The 17,108-nt window shown below is 45.2% G+C and overlaps 1 protein-coding gene across 7 annotated transcripts in view; it reads left to right on the top strand.

The window, feature by feature from the left end:
- Window positions 1–16,501, top strand: part of dab2 (DAB adaptor protein 2) — a 48,243-nt gene extending 31,742 nt beyond the window's left edge. For 5 of the 7 annotated variants that reach the window (XM_048528264.2, XM_059644960.1, XM_048528263.2 and 2 more), the window contains 12 exons: window positions 780–878; window positions 1,321–1,452; window positions 2,809–2,895; window positions 3,676–3,696; window positions 4,439–4,489; window positions 8,403–8,465; window positions 9,374–9,925; window positions 10,291–10,402; window positions 11,605–12,240; window positions 12,886–12,968; window positions 14,177–14,250; window positions 15,283–16,501. In XM_048528264.2, the coding sequence (XP_048384221.2) occupies window positions 780–878; window positions 1,321–1,452; window positions 2,809–2,895; window positions 3,676–3,696; window positions 4,439–4,489; window positions 8,403–8,465; window positions 9,374–9,925; window positions 10,291–10,402; window positions 11,605–12,240; window positions 12,886–12,968; window positions 14,177–14,233 (1,893 nt within the window). In that variant the 3' untranslated portion in view covers window positions 14,234–14,250; window positions 15,283–16,501. The remainder of the gene's footprint in view (window positions 1–779; window positions 879–1,320; window positions 1,453–2,808; window positions 2,896–3,675; window positions 3,697–4,438; window positions 4,490–8,402; window positions 8,466–9,373; window positions 9,926–10,290; window positions 10,403–11,604; window positions 12,241–12,885; window positions 12,969–14,176; window positions 14,251–15,282) is intronic. The other 2 variants (XM_048528265.2, XM_048528266.2) reach the window with 2 other exon arrangements.
- The last annotated feature ends 607 nt before the right edge of the window (window positions 16,502–17,108 follow it).

The raw sequence follows: 17,108 nt of genomic DNA, 5'->3' as shown, positions 1-17,108 counted from the left end.
TGAGATCCCACATTCTAAATTCCAGTGGATCCAGTCTTTGCTGATGTCAGTCCTGCTTTCCTAGGAATCAGTCTGGTGAACCTTGGCTACATTGTCAACAACATCCTTCCTCCAACTGAGACCAAAACAGCACAATACTCACTAGGGCCTCAAGGCCATGTCTAACTGCAGCAAGACCTCCTTACCCCAATGCTTTTTTTGCTATGGAGGTCAGGATGCCATTCATTTTCCTCACCACTTGCATGTCAACTGTTCCATGACACCCCAGTCTTGTTGCACCTCACCTTTTCCTACATTGCCACTATTCAGTCTGCCTTCTAGCTTTTCGGACCAGTAGATAGGCAACTCCATATCCATGCGGTACTAAAGTAACCTGCATCCTCCTGCACCAGCTTAGCATCTGCAAATTTGGATCTGGCATTCAATTCCCTCATTCAAACTCGTGTAAATCTAACCTGGTTGAATTCCAGGTAGCAATACCTTTGTCAAATTGATTTGAAATTCTGCTCCAATTTGCCCTGTTTATGCTCCTTAAACAGTGTCTGTTAGGCATCACCTTCAGATTCAAACATCAGTCTAAACTCAATAGCTGAAACAACAGTTTAATTCAACCTGTTTGTACACAAGACCCATTAAAGCCTCTCTGCACTTGACTTTTGAGATATATCCAGTTAGATTGGCACATGTAAAATAGCCCCCTGACAGCCTAGGGCTGTTAAACTGATACTCCAGTGCCAATTTTCTGACCATGTCTAACTGTTTATTTCAACCCTCTTTAGGGTATAGCAATAGCTGCCCGTGCACAAGGCCAACACAAGCAGAGGATTTGGGTCACTATCTCTCTATCAGGAATCAAGCTAATTGATGAGAAGACTGGGGTAAGTAATACTCCTCCCATTGAGATGACTCCAGCTCTTCTAGTAAACTGGAAAGCTCCCTGAAAACTACAAGTTAACACCACATCAAAGATGGGGTGGGCCATACTGGGCCTAGACCTGCCTTTTGTCACCATCTGTGGTGGGGGAAAGCTTGTATCAAGTCAGTTGCAAAGCCCTAGCATTCCTCACCTGAAGCTGTCTCTGACCCTGAAACTGAAAGATAAGGACACAATCTTGTGGGTGAATTTACATAAATCTTGACCCCAGTCAGGGGTGTAAACAAACAAACTCCTTCAAAGGGCAACTGACTACCTCATCCCATTGTTGGAATTGGAACTGTAACAGAATTGTAGCTAATCTGGTTAATCTTCCTACTTCAGAAATACCCCTCCAGTTGAGTGCAGTTTTTTTAACCTCTACCTGCTGTGGGTTTCTCTTTCAGGTGATTGAGTATGAGCATACAGTCAACAGGATCTCTTTCATTGCCAGAGATGTCACAGATAACCGTGCATTTGGATATGTCTGTGGTGCAGAAGGACAGCATCAGTTCTTTGCTATCAAGACTGCCCAACAGGTAGAGTAATAGAATCCAAGAGGAAGTGCTGGGCCCCTGAAACTACCATGTGCTATTTTTGGATGGAATGTAGTTAGTTCAATTGTCAGCCTTGCTCAGCTCCTTTCCAGTAATAAGCTAACAATTTCTACTTCAGAGCATTTAGTCAAATCTCCCCTCCTGAAGGGTAAGTGTTTCACAAGCCCATGGCCCTAGAGACTAGTGTTTCCAGCTCTTGGGTTAGTGCCCCTCCCTCAATTTGGGGGGGCTGACCTCTGCTGTCCTGGCTAGTATAGGATTGGACTCCTATCTTGCAGAGGGCAAGAGTATACAGCATAGAACCAAGGCCTGCAGCCCAAACTGGTCCATGTACTCACTCAGCTCTTCCAATATCCTTACTCTTTCCCATCCATGTACCAATCAACACTTTGAATGTTGAAGCAGCTACAATAGCAACCACTTTCTCTCTGGCAACAGCCTCCATGAAGTTGCCCCTCAGGTCCTCTGAACTATTCTCCCCCCCCCCCCCCCCCAACCTGAAACCATGCCTTCTAGCTTTTCCAAAGATAACGGGAACTGCAGATGCTGGAGAATCCAAGATAATGAAGTGTGAGGCTGGATGAACACAGCAGGCCAAACAGCATCTCAGGAGCACAAAGGCTGATGTTTCGGGCCTAGACCCTTCATCAGATGACACCTCTGAAGGGTCTAGGCCCAAAACATCAGCCTTTGTGTTCCTGAGATGCTGCTTGGCCTGCTGTGTTCACCCAGCATCACCCTCTAGCTTTCAATCCTCCTTCCCTGGGGAAAGGCAATATGCATTTGTCCTAGTTATGTCCCTCATCATACACCCCCTCAATCTCATGATCCAAGTCCTATCTGGCCTTGCATGCACTAGCTCTCCTTAGCTCAGGCCTACTAGTCCTGGCAATGCCTTCAAATCTGCTTTTGTGCACTCTTCAGTTTAACCATCCCCCACCACAACAGGGTGACCAAAACTCTACACAATAACAAGTGTGGCCTCAATGTGTGCAACCTAATGCAACATCCCAACTTGTACTCAATGCCTTGACCAACAAAGCCAGCATGCTAAATACCTACTTCACCCTGTCTACCTGACACTGCTTTCAAACGTGCTTGACTGCAGCTGGCCTTTTTAAAGGGGGTCACTTTTAAGGTGAAGCTAGAGGGTGGTGTGTGGAATGTAAAACCAAGGAAGGTAGTTGAGGCTGGAAGTGCTGTCTTGCTGCTTGGATAAGCACTGTCAAATCCAAGGAAATGGACCTAATGCCAGAAAGGGATGAGACTACTTTTTGGCAATATACTCAATGGGCCTCCTGTACTAGACTTTACAGTTATTTGTGGAATTTCCTCTAGGCTGAGGCACTTGTTGTGGATCTGAAGGATCTCTTTCAATTGGTCTACAATCTGAAGAAAAAGGAGGAAACTGAGAATCAGTCAAAGGTGAGGAATGGGCTATTGTGCACCCTCCCTCTTTTGAAGCCCACCCTCCAGTCAAATGACTAGATTAACACAGCAACTGGCTGTTGGAGCCATGGCACCACATTCTGCTCACTTCCCCTGGCATCAAGACTCCAGAACCAGTTGCTGCTTTGATCAGAGCAACTTTTAAACTTTGAACAGCCAAAAGCACTACATCACCCTGAGTCAGTAAAGTGCACTCATCACCTGGTGGTCTCCTCTGCTCTCTTAACCAGCAAAGTTTCCTAGACATGAGTGGTACCCCAGGAAGCTGTTTTTATCAGCAGACCAGAAGTTTGGTTTCTTTAAACCCTGCTGGTTCTCCCCTTGATGGGGAGTATTAATCAAGTGAGATGTCAGGCTGCTTGCTCCTATTGTCACCCCCACAGCTGTGCCTTTCATACTAAATCTTACTGACTCCAGCTACCTATTTCCCCCAGTAAGATAAATTGATCCACTTCAGTAGCTCTTGAGCCATTCAGCTGCTTTAACCCTGTTATGCCCTTCTTACTCTGACCTCCCTGCCGGTTTTTCACCAAACTGTTAATTTTTGTCCTCCTTGTATTAAAACAAGTCTGACTTCTATCTACAGTAAGGTGTAGAGCTGGATGAGCACAACTGTTCCTACCATTTCTGCACCAATTTTGACATCTGTCTTAGTTTCAACCTTACCCCCCCACAAACACTGAAGGGGGCCTGATTATTCAGAATTAATGCTCCACCAATTTCATTCCCACTAATCTGTTTTCTTTCCTCTTTCAGGATGAAGGTCAACCCACTGAGGTAAGATCACCTGATTAGTGACTCCCACAGAGCAGCTCCACCCTATCACAGGGAGGTGATGGTGTTAACCCAGACTCAGCTAATGTTTAGGGACCCATGTTGGATTTTAATTCCTGATTTGTGAAGCCAAAGTCTAAAGACCACACAACTATCATCTTCACTCTTCCCATTTGAAGGAAGTAAGTTGTTTACACCTGTCACCAGATCCAGAGTGACTGAGCAGCTGGGAAAGGGTGGTGTTGGCCTACTGAGCAAGGCTTGTCTCTCTTAGGCCAGGTCTCACTGCTGCAAGCCTAAATTGGAAGCCTGAGTGAAGGCTCATCCTGTATTGTGGGATAGGTTGATGTAATGTGATTCTAAATGAGAGTTCAGTAATCTCTCCAGATTGTGGGCAGCTCAGTGGCTAGCACTGCTGCCTCAGCACCTGGGGACCCAGGTTAGATTCCAGCCTTGGGTGACTGTGTAAACTCTGCAGACGTTCTTCCTGTGTCTGGATTTTTTTCCCACAGTCCAAAGATGTGCAGGCTAGGTGGATTGAACATGCTAAACTGCCTGTAGTGTTCAGGGGTGTGTGGGTTATATGGGGATGGGTCTGGGTAGGATGCTTCAAGGGCTGGTGTGGACTTGTTGGGCCGAAGGGCCTGTTTCCACACTGTAGGGAATGTAATCATGAATTGCTACCTTTCTCTGAACTGGCTACATAACTTGGAGCCTGGATCTAACTGTTCTTTGTCTCACCCAGAATGGTAGCCCACTACTGACCTTTGATGACCAGGTTTCTCAACCTAAAAGTGTAAGTGTTAAGCTTCAGCAAAACTATAGATGTTGCCAAAGTCAGTGACCAGAACCAACATACTTGCAGTCAAAGTAATTCAGATCTGGTCTTTGTTCAGGTGGAAACTACATGATGGTAAAGGGTGGGGGCCCCTTCAGTACCTAGTAACTTAAGCTGGGCATCTTTACCAGAGGGCCTTTTGATGCAGCCCTTGTGGAGGGAACCAAGTAATGTCTCATCACTTCATTGCTTTGTATTTCACAGCTCCAAATGCCCAATACTCTGCCAACTTTTCCTCTCATAGAACATTACAGCACAGTACAGGCCCTTTGGCCCTTGATGTTGTGATGACCTGTCATACCAATCTCAAGCCCATCTAACCTACACTATTCCATGTACATCCATATGCTTATCTAACAATGACTTAAATGTACCTAAAGTTGGCAAATCCACTGCTGTTGCAGGCAAAGCATTCCATTCCCTTACTACTGAGTAAAGAAACTACCTCTGACATCTGTCCTATATCTTTCACCCCACAATTTAAAGCTATGCCCCCTCGTGCTTGCCGTCACCATCCTAGGAAGAAGGCTCTCCCTATCTAACCCTCTGATTATTTTATGTTTCAATTAAGTCACCTCTCAACCTTCTCTCTAATGAAAACAGCCTCAAGTCCCTCAGCCTTTCCTCATAAGACCTTCCCTCCATACCAGGCAACATCCTAGTAAATCTCCTCTGCACTCTTTCCAAAGCTTCCACATCCTTATAATGCAGTGACCAGAACTGTACACAATACTCCAAGTGCAGCCACACCAGAGTTTTTGTATAGCTTCACCATAACCTCTTCTTTCTGGAACTTGATCCCTCCATTAATAAAAGCTAAGACACTGTATGCCTTTCAAGGATCTATGTACATGGACACCGAGATCTCTCTGCACATGTACATTGGTAAGAATCTTACCATTAGCCCTGTACTTTGCCTTCTGGTTACTCCTACCAAAGTGCATTACCTCACACTTGTCCACATTAAACTCGATTTGCCACCTCTCAGCCCAGCTCTCCAGCTTATCCATGTCTCTATAACCTACAGCATCCTTCGTCACTATCCACAACTCCACCGACCTTAGTGTCATCTGCAAATTTACTAACCCATCCTTCTACGACCTCATCCAGGTCATTTATAAAAATGACAAACAGCAGTGGACCCAACACCGACCCTTGCGGTACACCACTAGTAACTGGTCCCCAGGATGAACATTTCCTATCAACTACCACCCTCTGTCTTCTTTCAGCAAGCCAATTTCCAATCCAAACTGCTATATCTCCCAAAGTCCCATTCCTCCGCATTTTGTACACTAGCCTATTGTGGGGAACCTTATTGAACGCCTTGCTGAAATCCATATACACCACATCAACCAGTTTACTCTCATCTACCTCTTTGGTCACCTTCTCAAAGAACTCTAAGGTTTGAGAGGCATGACCTTCCTCTCTCAAAACCGTGCTGACTATCCCTAATCAATTTATTCTTTTCTCGATGGTAAATCCTATCCCTTATAACCTTCCTCAACAACTGAGGTAAGGCCCACTGGTCTATAATTACCAGGGTTGTCTCTACTCCCCTTCTTGAACAGGGGAACCACACTTGCTATCCTCCAGTCATCTGTCACTATTCCTGTGGACAATGACTAGTTAAAGATCAATGCCAAAGGCTCAGCAATCTCCCCCCTGGCTTCCCAGAGGATCCGAGGATCAATCCCATCTGGCCCAGGGAACTTGTCTATCTTCACCCTCTGTAGGATTTCTAATACTCTTCCTTGTGAACCTCAATCCCACCTAGTCTAGTAGCCTGTATCTCAGTATTCTCCTCGACACCATTGTCGTTTTCTAGAGTGAATACTGTTGAAAAATATTCACTTTAGCGCTTCCCCTATCTCATCTGACTCCACACAACTTACCACTACTATCCTTGATTGGGCCTAATCTTTCTTTCGTCATTCTTTTATTCCTTCGATACCTTTAGAAAGCCTTTGGGTTTACCCTGATCCCATCTGCCAACAACTTCTCATGTCTCCTCCTGAGCTCTCTTTAGGTCTTTCCTGGCTACCTCATAACCCTCAAGTGCCCTAACTGAGCCTTCACATCTCATCTTAACATAAGCTGCCACCTTCCTCTTGATCAGAGATTCCACCTCCTTCATAAACCATGGCTCCAAGCTGCACTCTACAGCTTCCTCCCTGCCTGACAGCTACATACTTATCTAGGACACAAAGGAGCTTTTCCTTTAAGCTCCACATTTCTAATGTCCCCATCCTATGTTCCCTAAATCTTGCCTAATCTCATTGTAATTGCCTTCCCCCAGCTATAACTCTTGCCCAGTGGTATACACCTATCCCTTTCCACCATTAAAGTAAATATAACAATTGTGATCACTATCACCAAAGTGCTCACCTCCTTCCAAATCTAACACCTGGCCAGGCTCATTACCCAGTACCAAATCTAATGTGGCTTTGCCCCTTGTTGGCCTATCTACATACTGTGTCAGGAAGCCCTCCTGCACACTCTGGACAAAAACTGACCCATCTATAGTACTCGAACTATAGTGTTCCCAGTCAATATTTGGAAAGTTGAAGTCCCCCATGACAACTACCCTGTCTCTCTCACTCCTATCGAGAATCATCTTTGCTATCCTTTCCTCTACATCTCGAACTATTCGGAGGCCTATAGAAAACTCCCAACAGGGTGACCTCTCCTTTCCTGTTTCTAACCTCAGCCCATACTACCTCAGTTGACGAGTCCCCAAACATCCTTTCTGCAACTGTAATACTGTCCTTGACCAACAATGCCACACCTCCGCCCCTTCTACCACCTTCTCTGTTCTTATTGAAACATCTAAATCCCGGAACCTGCAACAACCATTCCTATCCCTGCTCTAGCCATGTCTCAATGGCCACAACATCGAAGACCCAGGTATTAACCCATGTTGCAAGTTCACCCACCTTATTCCAGATGCTCCTGGCATTGAAGTAGACACACTTCAAACCACTTCTTGCTTGCCAGTGCCATCTTGCTTCCCTGAAACTTTATTTCAGACCACCCTACTCTTCGACTTTTCTATAGCTGAACTACAATTTTGGTGCCCATCCCCCTGCTGAATTAGTTTAAACCCACCTGAATAGCCTTAACCTTGGTGTTTCTGAAGACAATTAAGTATATTCAAAGCTGAGCTCCTTGGAGTAAGGGAAAAGATCCAACCAAAAGACTGACAATCCTCAATCTCAGATTTGAGTTGCTGTAGCCTCAGGACTGGACTCATTTAGGCCAGTGCAGCTTTTTGAAGAGGCAAAGTCAGGGTGGTATCTTTTTATGGTAGGCTGAGCTGGTATAGAATCAGCCTGTACGACAAGCCCAGTGTTCTGTCCCATGGGCTGGAAGACCTGCCTCTACTAGTCTTTGTGGGCCTGCTGGGATTAATCCATCTTGGCTGTTCGATCAGCCAGGTGGGCACCAACTGGGATCATTACCCTATTAGTGCAGTTGGGTGGATATGGTACAGCCTGTTGCTTTTGGCATGTTCAACTCCTGAGGTCCCAGTGCAACAACCTTGCTGCACAAGTTCTAATGCTGAGCACTTTAAGATGGTGTGTTGTCCAAGGCACATCCTCTCTTCAGGTGATACCTCTCCCTTTCCCCAACCCCCCCCCCCCCCCCCACCTCGAAGGAAGTTCTGTACTGGAGTTTTGCTCAGTTGAGCCGTAGCCTCTTGAAGTTAAAATGTCAAATGCTCCTGCAAACTTAACCCAGTACAGTCATCCACTACCATGTTAGCATTTAAAGTTGGGTGACAGTGTCCTTCCTGAAGTTGGCTCAAATCTACCCTTTTCAAACACTTTCTAACTTTGACATCTTTGCAACAATTCTGCTTATTTTTAAACAGGATATTGACCAGATGCAGCTGTTTGGAGACATGTCAACACCACCTGATGTCTCTTCCCCAGTGGTAAGAGTACAGTCTGTTTTCAGTGGCTTAATCTGATTCGTCCCAGAATTGAAATGCCTCTTACTGAGCTGTTAATGTTAGATGCACAAAGCAAAGTTGAAAGTCATTAACTGAACTTTTCAGTGACATGGGGGTGGGGGAGGATGGAAGAGTGGATTTGGCTCCCTGACCTCTCCAATGCCCCCTGGTGAGGTAGCATTACACACCAATACCCTCTCAAATGGAAAATGCTAGTAGAACTAGTGGGAAGATCCTTTTAAACATAACTTTCCTATGCAAGTAAATGGCCAGCAGCTCTACATTCTGACCCCCCTCAACTGGCCACTTTGGTTTAGACCATTCTCACCCTGAAGCATTTGTTGGGTTACATCAAACAGTACTTCTGTGAGGTCTCTTGCTCAAGGTTAGTGACTGTTTAAAGTGGGGATACTTAAGCTTTGTATTGACACTCACCAAACTTGGGTTGGGTAAAAGCCAGCCTACTTGTGGGAATTGCTAAATATTAACTGGAGGAATGATTTCCCTGTCTGGGTTCAGCCTGTACTTGCTGTTTGCATCACACAATCTAAACTGACACAACCTGTTTATAAATGTTGCATCAAGGTCCCCCAAATCTACAAGCCTTGCTGACAAACCCTGTAATTCCCTCTATGGCCAGTGTGGGTCAACCTACAGGGCAGAAATGCCAAGGTAGTGAGCTGACCTAATGGCAAGCAATAAATGCTAGTGACACCATTGAGATGTGAGTGCAAACCATTGTCTGCTAGTATCCATTAGAAACAATGAAAGGGTTTTCCTTGAACACTATACTAAGAAGGAACTTCCCCCACCTTGCCTTGACTTTAATGATTTTAGCTTTCTGTACTCATGTTAGTTGGATGATAAATCTCTTTTCTATCAATGATTAGGAATCAAATGGCTTTTTGTTGGACTTGGCTTCCCCTGAAATGGATCCTTTGAACATCTGCATGAAAGACAATCTCCAGGATGTGACTCCTGCTTCCTCACTTCAATTCTTCCCCACACCCGACCCCAATCCTTTTGGGAATGATCCTTTTTCTGAACTTAACCAATCAGCACCACCTCAATCAGTTGATTCTGTAAAGCCTTCTGATCAGGAAGATGGAGTTCCTCCTTTCCTATCCAGTCAGAGTGGAGATCACCTGGGCCGTGACTTTGACCAGCTCTCTAGCCAGGTTGTCACCAGTCTGAAAGCTGATATTCCACCTGGGGGACTGAATGGAGCTGTGGGGCACGACCAAGTTGAATTGGGTAGCAAGCCAACCATTGACCTCTTGGCTGACATCCCGGGGGCTGCACCTCCAGCACAGAATGGGTTAAAACCAGACCCCCTAGCTTCTGCAAACAACAAGCAAGTGGACTCTCTCCTGATGCAGAGCTTTGTGACTTTGTCCCCTCCACCAAGCACAAAAGGAGCCCGTGGCAGGTGGAACAATCAGGTGACCAGCACAATTCCTTTTAACAAGCTTTTAAACTTGCTAACCCTCTAATGCTGAACATCCTGATCCCAGTTTAAGGTTTGGGGGATCCTTTCTCACTTCAGCTTTTTCCAAACTAACAACACCAGACAGTGGCATGTTCTCTACTAACCCCTTGATGCTATATTCTGTCCCAAATTTCCACTCTTGAATCCTCTGCAATCCTGCATGAGGTGGCACTTTAACTGCTAATGGAGAATGTAGATTTGAAGCCACATCCAACTCTACCAGGCACAAACACTTGTGCTGAGAAGCCAGTAATTGCTGTGTCTGCTTTATCAGGTGGTTTTAATGTCTGGAATAAACTTTTTGCTTTTTCTCCTTAGCTGGCAAGTGAGAATTTTGGATCCAGCCCACTTGTTTCAAGTGCTCCATCTCCAACCCAGATCCCTCTAGATCTGTTCAGTGCACCAAGCACCTCATCACGGGTCAGCCCAGGTAACTCCTTTCTCAAACTGAGCCATAACGTTAACACAACTAGAGCTTGTTTCAAAGTCAGTGTACTTGTAAAATACTGATCATCAACTCCAACTGCCCATTCATAAGTTGCTGTTTTCTTATTGTTTGCATGTCAGTTGTGCTGTAGACCCTTCAGCCCATCAATTCTAATCCCACTTTCTAGCACTCACCCTATTGACCTGTATTCTGTGGTGCTTGATATGCTACCTCCATACTAAAACAGCCCAGCCTCTTGCACTTTCAAGCAGTTCCAGATACCACCACCTCCCAGTTCTCTCCCCACCCCTTGTACAGATCACAAATCCATGCCCCTTGAGGGGAAAACCCTTCCCACCTATGCTCAACTATTTGTATACATCCTATCACTTAAGCTGGCAGTTGATCTAACTTTCCACAACTGAGCCTGCCAGCCCACACCATCCTGGTAAACCTTCCCCAGACACCCTTTATTGCAGTATTTTATTTTTGGTCTCCATTTGACTCCTATGAAGGAATACCATGCCAATTGTCCAGATGGAGTCCTGACATGATGACTGTCTTTTGACAGGAGCTAGAAATCTCTACTAGCCCAACTCTGCTTTCTGTTCCCCAGATGCTGCCAGGGCAAACACTTAGTCCCAGTGACTCTTTGGAACTGAGGCCAAGCACCATCTTTGATCAGTGTTCATCCAGCTATGCACTCTTTGTTGAATTCTCCAGCATCTGCAAGTCCCAAGTCATCTCTGATACTCACTTTCTTTAAAAGAATGAGGTGATCATGTAGAAACATGAAGTTAGACAATAAATGCAGAAAGGCATCCCCAGTGGTTTTGGGCATCCAAGCTGATTAAGAATACAGGGTAGGCAATTTAGAATTCCCCTTGGGAGAATTAAGCAGCCGTACAGCACTTTGTGGGTCAACCACCCCAACCAAGTGAATACAGCAGTTCAAGGTAGCTCAGTAAGAGCAACTGAGGGACATGCAGCAAATACTGGCCCAGCCAGTGACACCCACGTTCAACAAATGATTACTGTCTGTAGTTGAGCTAAGCATTTCCTCTTGATCCAGATTGCCCAGTTACTTGCCAATTTTGGGCAGCTGAAGGGTCTAGGCCTGAAATGTCAGCTATCCTGCTGTGCCAATTTGAGCAGCTATCTCAGTATGAACAAAACAAAACATGTATCTCTCTTTTTCTTTCTAGGCTTATCTGGACCTTCTCATGTGACACCATGGGGACAGCAACCTCCAGTACTTTCTCAACCAGGCTCCATACCTTCAAGACCCATTCTTGGCCCACAAGCTCCCTTTGGACAGCCCAATGTCTTTGGCCAACCTGGTGCAGTCTGGGGCCAGCCAGCTCCATTTGGAGCTGCACCTTCACCTGCCACTTGGGGGCAACATACTCCAGCCCCACCCAGTGTTTGGGGTCAGCCTGTTCCTCAGGCCAACCCTTTTGGCTCTAACCCTTTTGCAGCTTCCCACCTTCCTATGGTGCCTCCCATTGTGGGCCTGACCCCTTCTGCTGGGGCCTTGGTGACCCCACCACCCCCACCTCCAAGACCCAGCCCACAGGAAGCCACCAAGCCCCAGAGCAATGCCTTCACTGCCTTGGACCCCCTGGGAGACAAGGAGAAGAAAAGTGTCAAAGAGCTGTTTAAAGACTTCCAGATGGCCAAGCCCCCAGCTATTCCTGCTCGTAAAAGTGAGCCTTCAGCTGTTACTGGGGCATCTGGAGCATTTGCTGAATATTTCAGCAGCAAAGTAGGTGTTGCCCAAGAAACGGCTGACCACGATGACTTTGACATCCATCAACTCTCTCCTGCCTCAACATCAAATGGTAATTTTTTTGTGTATTGTGGATAAATCTAGGGTGTACAACTTTGAATATCTTGGTCCATTTAACTGTGTTCCAGTAGTTCTATGTATTTACCAGTTTTGCTCACCTTATCTACAAGCTGATGTGGGCTAGTTCTCCCTCTATACTGCTGTGTGCAGCTCCCAGAAATGGTGAGATTTTTCGGTCCCAGTAACTAGTCTTTCTAGTGGAGATGCCATGAGGGGCAGGGATGAGCTGTTGGGGGGGGGGGGGGGGTGGGTAGTAAGGATTTCCAGCAGAAGTTCTTGGGTTAAGGGAAGATTCTAGTCCACTACAATCTCATGGAATGATAGATTAGAAGCAGGACACAAGACTGCACTCTATCTTGTGGTGATGACCGCAAGAAAGGAGTCTGAGGTAAATGGTGCCGATTAGGGTGGTAGCTGGAGCTCTCCCAGGTTTGGGAGGTAGGCTGGGGCAGTGGCACGGTTTCAAATCCTGAAGTTGCTCACAATCAATTGCAGTTTCTGGCTGTAGAATTGAATTGATTAGAAGTTGAGTTTGAAACTACATTTCCCCCCTCCTGGTGAGGAAAGAGTTTCCATGTGCCTTGTGAATCTACCTAAATCTGGACTAACTTCTAAAGCGACTAACTACTTCTTTTAGAAGCCCCAACAGCACCTCCCAGCCAGAGTTCAACACAGAATCTCTTCGATACAAGTAGTGACCTGCTTGCTGCTCCAGCACTGGTGAGTATAAACTCAGCATCTTGGCTTGAATAAGAAATGGTAACATGTGCCTAAAGGCAGTCTCTGTCAGACTGAACAATTCCTTGAATGGTTGGATGGCCACAATCTCAGATGGACTATTCAAGCCCTGACTACTCTAGCCTATGTGGTTAATGAAAGTGTAAACCACTTTCTAATGACTGACCTGAATACTTCTACACAGTAGGAACTGCAGGTGCTGGAGAACCTGAGACAACTAGGCATAGAGCTGGAAGAACACAGCAGGAGCAGGAAGGTCGATGTTTCTGAAGGGTCTAGGGCCCAGAATGTCAGTTCTCCTGCCCCTCTTGCTTGGCCTGCTGTGTTTATCCAGCTCTACTCCTAACAGCCCTGAGGTCGGCACATAATGCTGCCTACTTCATCATGCTGCCTACTTCATCCTGCTGCTAAACCCTAGGATCTCCCACTGCTTCTAGCCTGCTTGCATGCTGTACTTCATCTCCAGTTTCTGGCTCCCAGTCTGGCAGTATCTTAATTCTCCCTATTCTCTACTGCTTTTCTAGTCCTTATCCACATCCCACAGCTCTTAAGGCCTGCAATTCTAGTCTCTCGTAGATGCATGATGAGTCCATGTTAGCTATGTCTCTGCCTTTCCACTGCAAGCTTGCTGCTTCTCCTGTGTCCACCTCTCCTGAATGGAGATGAAGCCCCCAGACAAAAGACAGCAATGTTTTCCTGCTGTTTGGACATTGTATGAAGTACTCACTATCAGTTCTTGTATGAATGCAGTAACTTGTTGTTCTTTGAGAACACTTACCTGATCAGTGTCTATGGTCACCTTCATAGAACATTAACTCATTAGACTAAATGGAACTGCCTTGGTATATCACTCCCAGGACTGGGCTAAGGTGAACTAACCCAACACTATCCAAAGCATCATGGCATACCAGATTCACTACAACCATGAAATGTACAGCACAGGAGGCCATTCAGCCTATCTAAGCTGTGTTGGTGTTAAAGAGCAATTGGCCGCTTTTTTATTTTAACTATAAAATCACCAGTACATGCTACACCCCCAAAAAAAATCAGCTAACCCATAACTTCAGGTCCTAACTTCAATGTAAACACAAACTGTGGGCCTGGTAGTCTAGCTTCACTGTTCTAAACAATCAACACTCATGCTGGTTGGATTTGGTTTTTTCTATAACTATATAAACTACCTTTTTTAGGCTGTTCCTGCTCAATCTCTCCCATTTGGAGATCTGTTTGGAAATCCATTTGTATAACATTCTCTACATGGTCTGTAAGTATATCTCATTGACTTGCAACATTGCCACTGTCACTCTTCCATTGACTAATTCAACCAAATGCATTCATCACTTTCAAACATCAAGAGTTGTTGGTGCAGGCCACTTTTTTAGCCCTTTGAGCTTGTTCCTCCATTCCATGCCACTGCTGGTCATCTAGCTCGGTCTCGTCTTGCTGCTTTCATCCTCTTTATCCTTCAGTCTAACTCTAGGTATCTATAGATAAAGACTATACCTTGCCTGCTTGTGTATTGGCAGAGGGAATTTATCTAGTATGATGCCACCACAGGCCTGGTGGACTGAAGGGCCTGTTCCTGTGCTGTATTTAAATGTTGGTTTAGTCCTTGACCACTTGGAGCCTGTGCAATTTTGCTACACACTCTCTTGAATGGCCTGCCCAGCCTAGAAAAACCAGGGGTCTCCATCCATAGTGCCCATGAGACCAGAAATAATCCAATAACTGTTTCTCAAATGCATTCTGGATACTGACTAATGTTTGAATTTCACTAAGTCAGAATACTTGCTCAGGATAGCTAGTCTGATTTGGCTGTACGCTGCCTAATGTCTCAGTTTCAGCACTGCCAGAAACACCCCCTCCCAATTCTGCCCTCCATGGTGACACTGCTAGCTGAACTAACTGGGTAGGAAGTGATTCCATTTTTCATCTAAAGACTGATTCATTCTAATGCTTCTGTTCACAATTAAAAGCTGGATCTCTTTACATACTGCTGGGCTGGAAGGTTGAGAAACAAATCCACTGACTCTCCTCAGTCATCAGACTTGGTGTTGACTTCATTGTTACAGAATCAGCAATGTTGTACTTCATTAAAACTGACTAACCATGATCCAACCTGTTTCTTAGCATGACTCATCAATAAGAATCACTTCCTTGAAACTAGTGCAGTTAAAGTTCCTGCCCACTTTGAGGGCTTTGTGCCAATGAACAGGGACTAGGAGATCAACCAGTCATTGATTATTTTAACACGTCAAACCTTGTGTTGCTAACATTTTATTTTTCCTCTCCACAGGCACCCCAAATTTGATCTTCCAGCTTTGACTACCAGCAGCCTTTTTGAACAGAACGGTTAATGAATGAGAAGTTTCCAAGTTGTTGCTTAGTGCCCCCTTACCTGAAGGTTTTCTGGCTTGTACATCCCTTGTGACAAGGGAGCAGACTTGTATGTGAAAGGCAGCTCTACTGATCTGTCTTCCCTTTTTCCTCAAGCCTGTAAATCCTTTTGACTCATATCCTCCAATCCACTATGATTTTTGAGTAGGGTTTAACTTTCTCAGCTATCTTGCTGTTTTAACAGGGTGATGTTGCATTCCTCCATCTCCAGGACCTGCTTGGTTTCTTTTGCAGGTGCCTGCTGATGGTCACTCTTTATACATCAGTGCCTTGATTTGGTGTCTGCCTTTCTAGTTAAGGATGACTGTAACATGGGATGAAGTCTCAACTCTAAATGCCAGACACCAGTTGGTTTGTGTCCTGACTTTGTGACTGAATGCTAGTCCAATCTGACATGCATTGGATGTATTTTCAAATGTCATCCTAGAACTTCAGTACTTGGGGAAAACTTTGTTTTTTGAGCTCTTTTGAAACCAAGAAATGCTAATTTTGCACATGTCTTTTTAAAGTTGTCTCTTTTTCAAATAGATTTGGTGTAATGAGCTCAGTTTCTAACTGAGGTCTTTTGCACCAGTCTAATATTTGACTTGTCAATCATCACCCTCAACTGAGATTAGAACTCCAGCTCCCAAAAATCCACTACACCCAGCTGGAGTAATATGGTGCCACTAAACCTTTTTCAAGACACTTGTCCCCACTGGCCACTAATGTAGCATATTGCACTAAATATTTAAACATTTTTATGGGTTACAACAAGGACACTTGCATGGTTTAGTCAGCTCCTGCAGTGTTTCCTAGTGTTCTTGTGACTGTTTGCTCTGAAGCATACACCTCACTGAGCTGGTGAGTGCACTTAGTGTTTGCCTTGTTCCTGAATACAGAATGTTCTCATTTTAAGGCATACTGTCCTTCAAGACCAGCACCTCCCTGATTGGACAACTCCTTGTCCAATAGGTCACAGCAAGGAGTACTAAAAGACCCACGGTGGCTGTTTAAACCTGATCTCTCTAACCCCCAGTCTGTCCATTCAAATATCTAATGCAGTAGCTCAACTGGAAACTAAGTTGTAACTATTTGAATGTAATGTCTGTACCATGGTCTTTTAATAAACAAGTTGATGCATCATTCCAACTTGTCATTCAGTTGTAATTATCTGTTCAGTTTGAGCCTGTGTTTTGTGGGAGAGGTTGAACACTAAGCTCTATACTGAACACTGGCAGAGGAGGCTTGAAGAGCTGGCAGGCTTGTCTATCAGTATCTGGAGTAAATAGACTCTGCACAAAGGAACAAGTGAAGCTGGCACTTTGGCATCTGCTCTGTAGTCACTTTCTTGTATCAGTCGCAACTGGATTAATGTTCTGAAGGGTAGTGATTGTCCCAGAATTTTTTGGGATAAAGTCCCAGTGGATTAGTTGGGCAAACACCCACAGATCAATCACTCAGCCTGGCATTTGTTGTCTAAATCCACCTGTATAATGCATGTACCTCAGGAAATGTTGGTGCTAGAATGATATCTTGAACACTAGCTGTTGTAGTTGGTACAGCTGATTGAATTTTTGTCTGCGACCCCAGAAGCTCAATGTCTACACTACCTCCTGAGCATCTGACCCCTCACCTGAACTTCCCAGGGCCAATCTGCTGCTTGGTGTCTCCACCTCCTAGACTGTAGTGGGCAGCCAGTTCCCCTAGAGGAAACACTTTAAGATGTGGGGACAAAGGGGACCT

Source organism: Stegostoma tigrinum, chromosome 3 (genome assembly GCF_030684315.1).
Source record: "Stegostoma tigrinum isolate sSteTig4 chromosome 3, sSteTig4.hap1, whole genome shotgun sequence".
Lineage (NCBI taxonomy): Eukaryota > Metazoa > Chordata > Chondrichthyes > Orectolobiformes > Stegostomatidae > Stegostoma > Stegostoma tigrinum.
The sequence above is the reverse complement of the archived record's forward strand: the minus strand, read 5'-3'. Positions and strand labels throughout refer to the sequence as shown.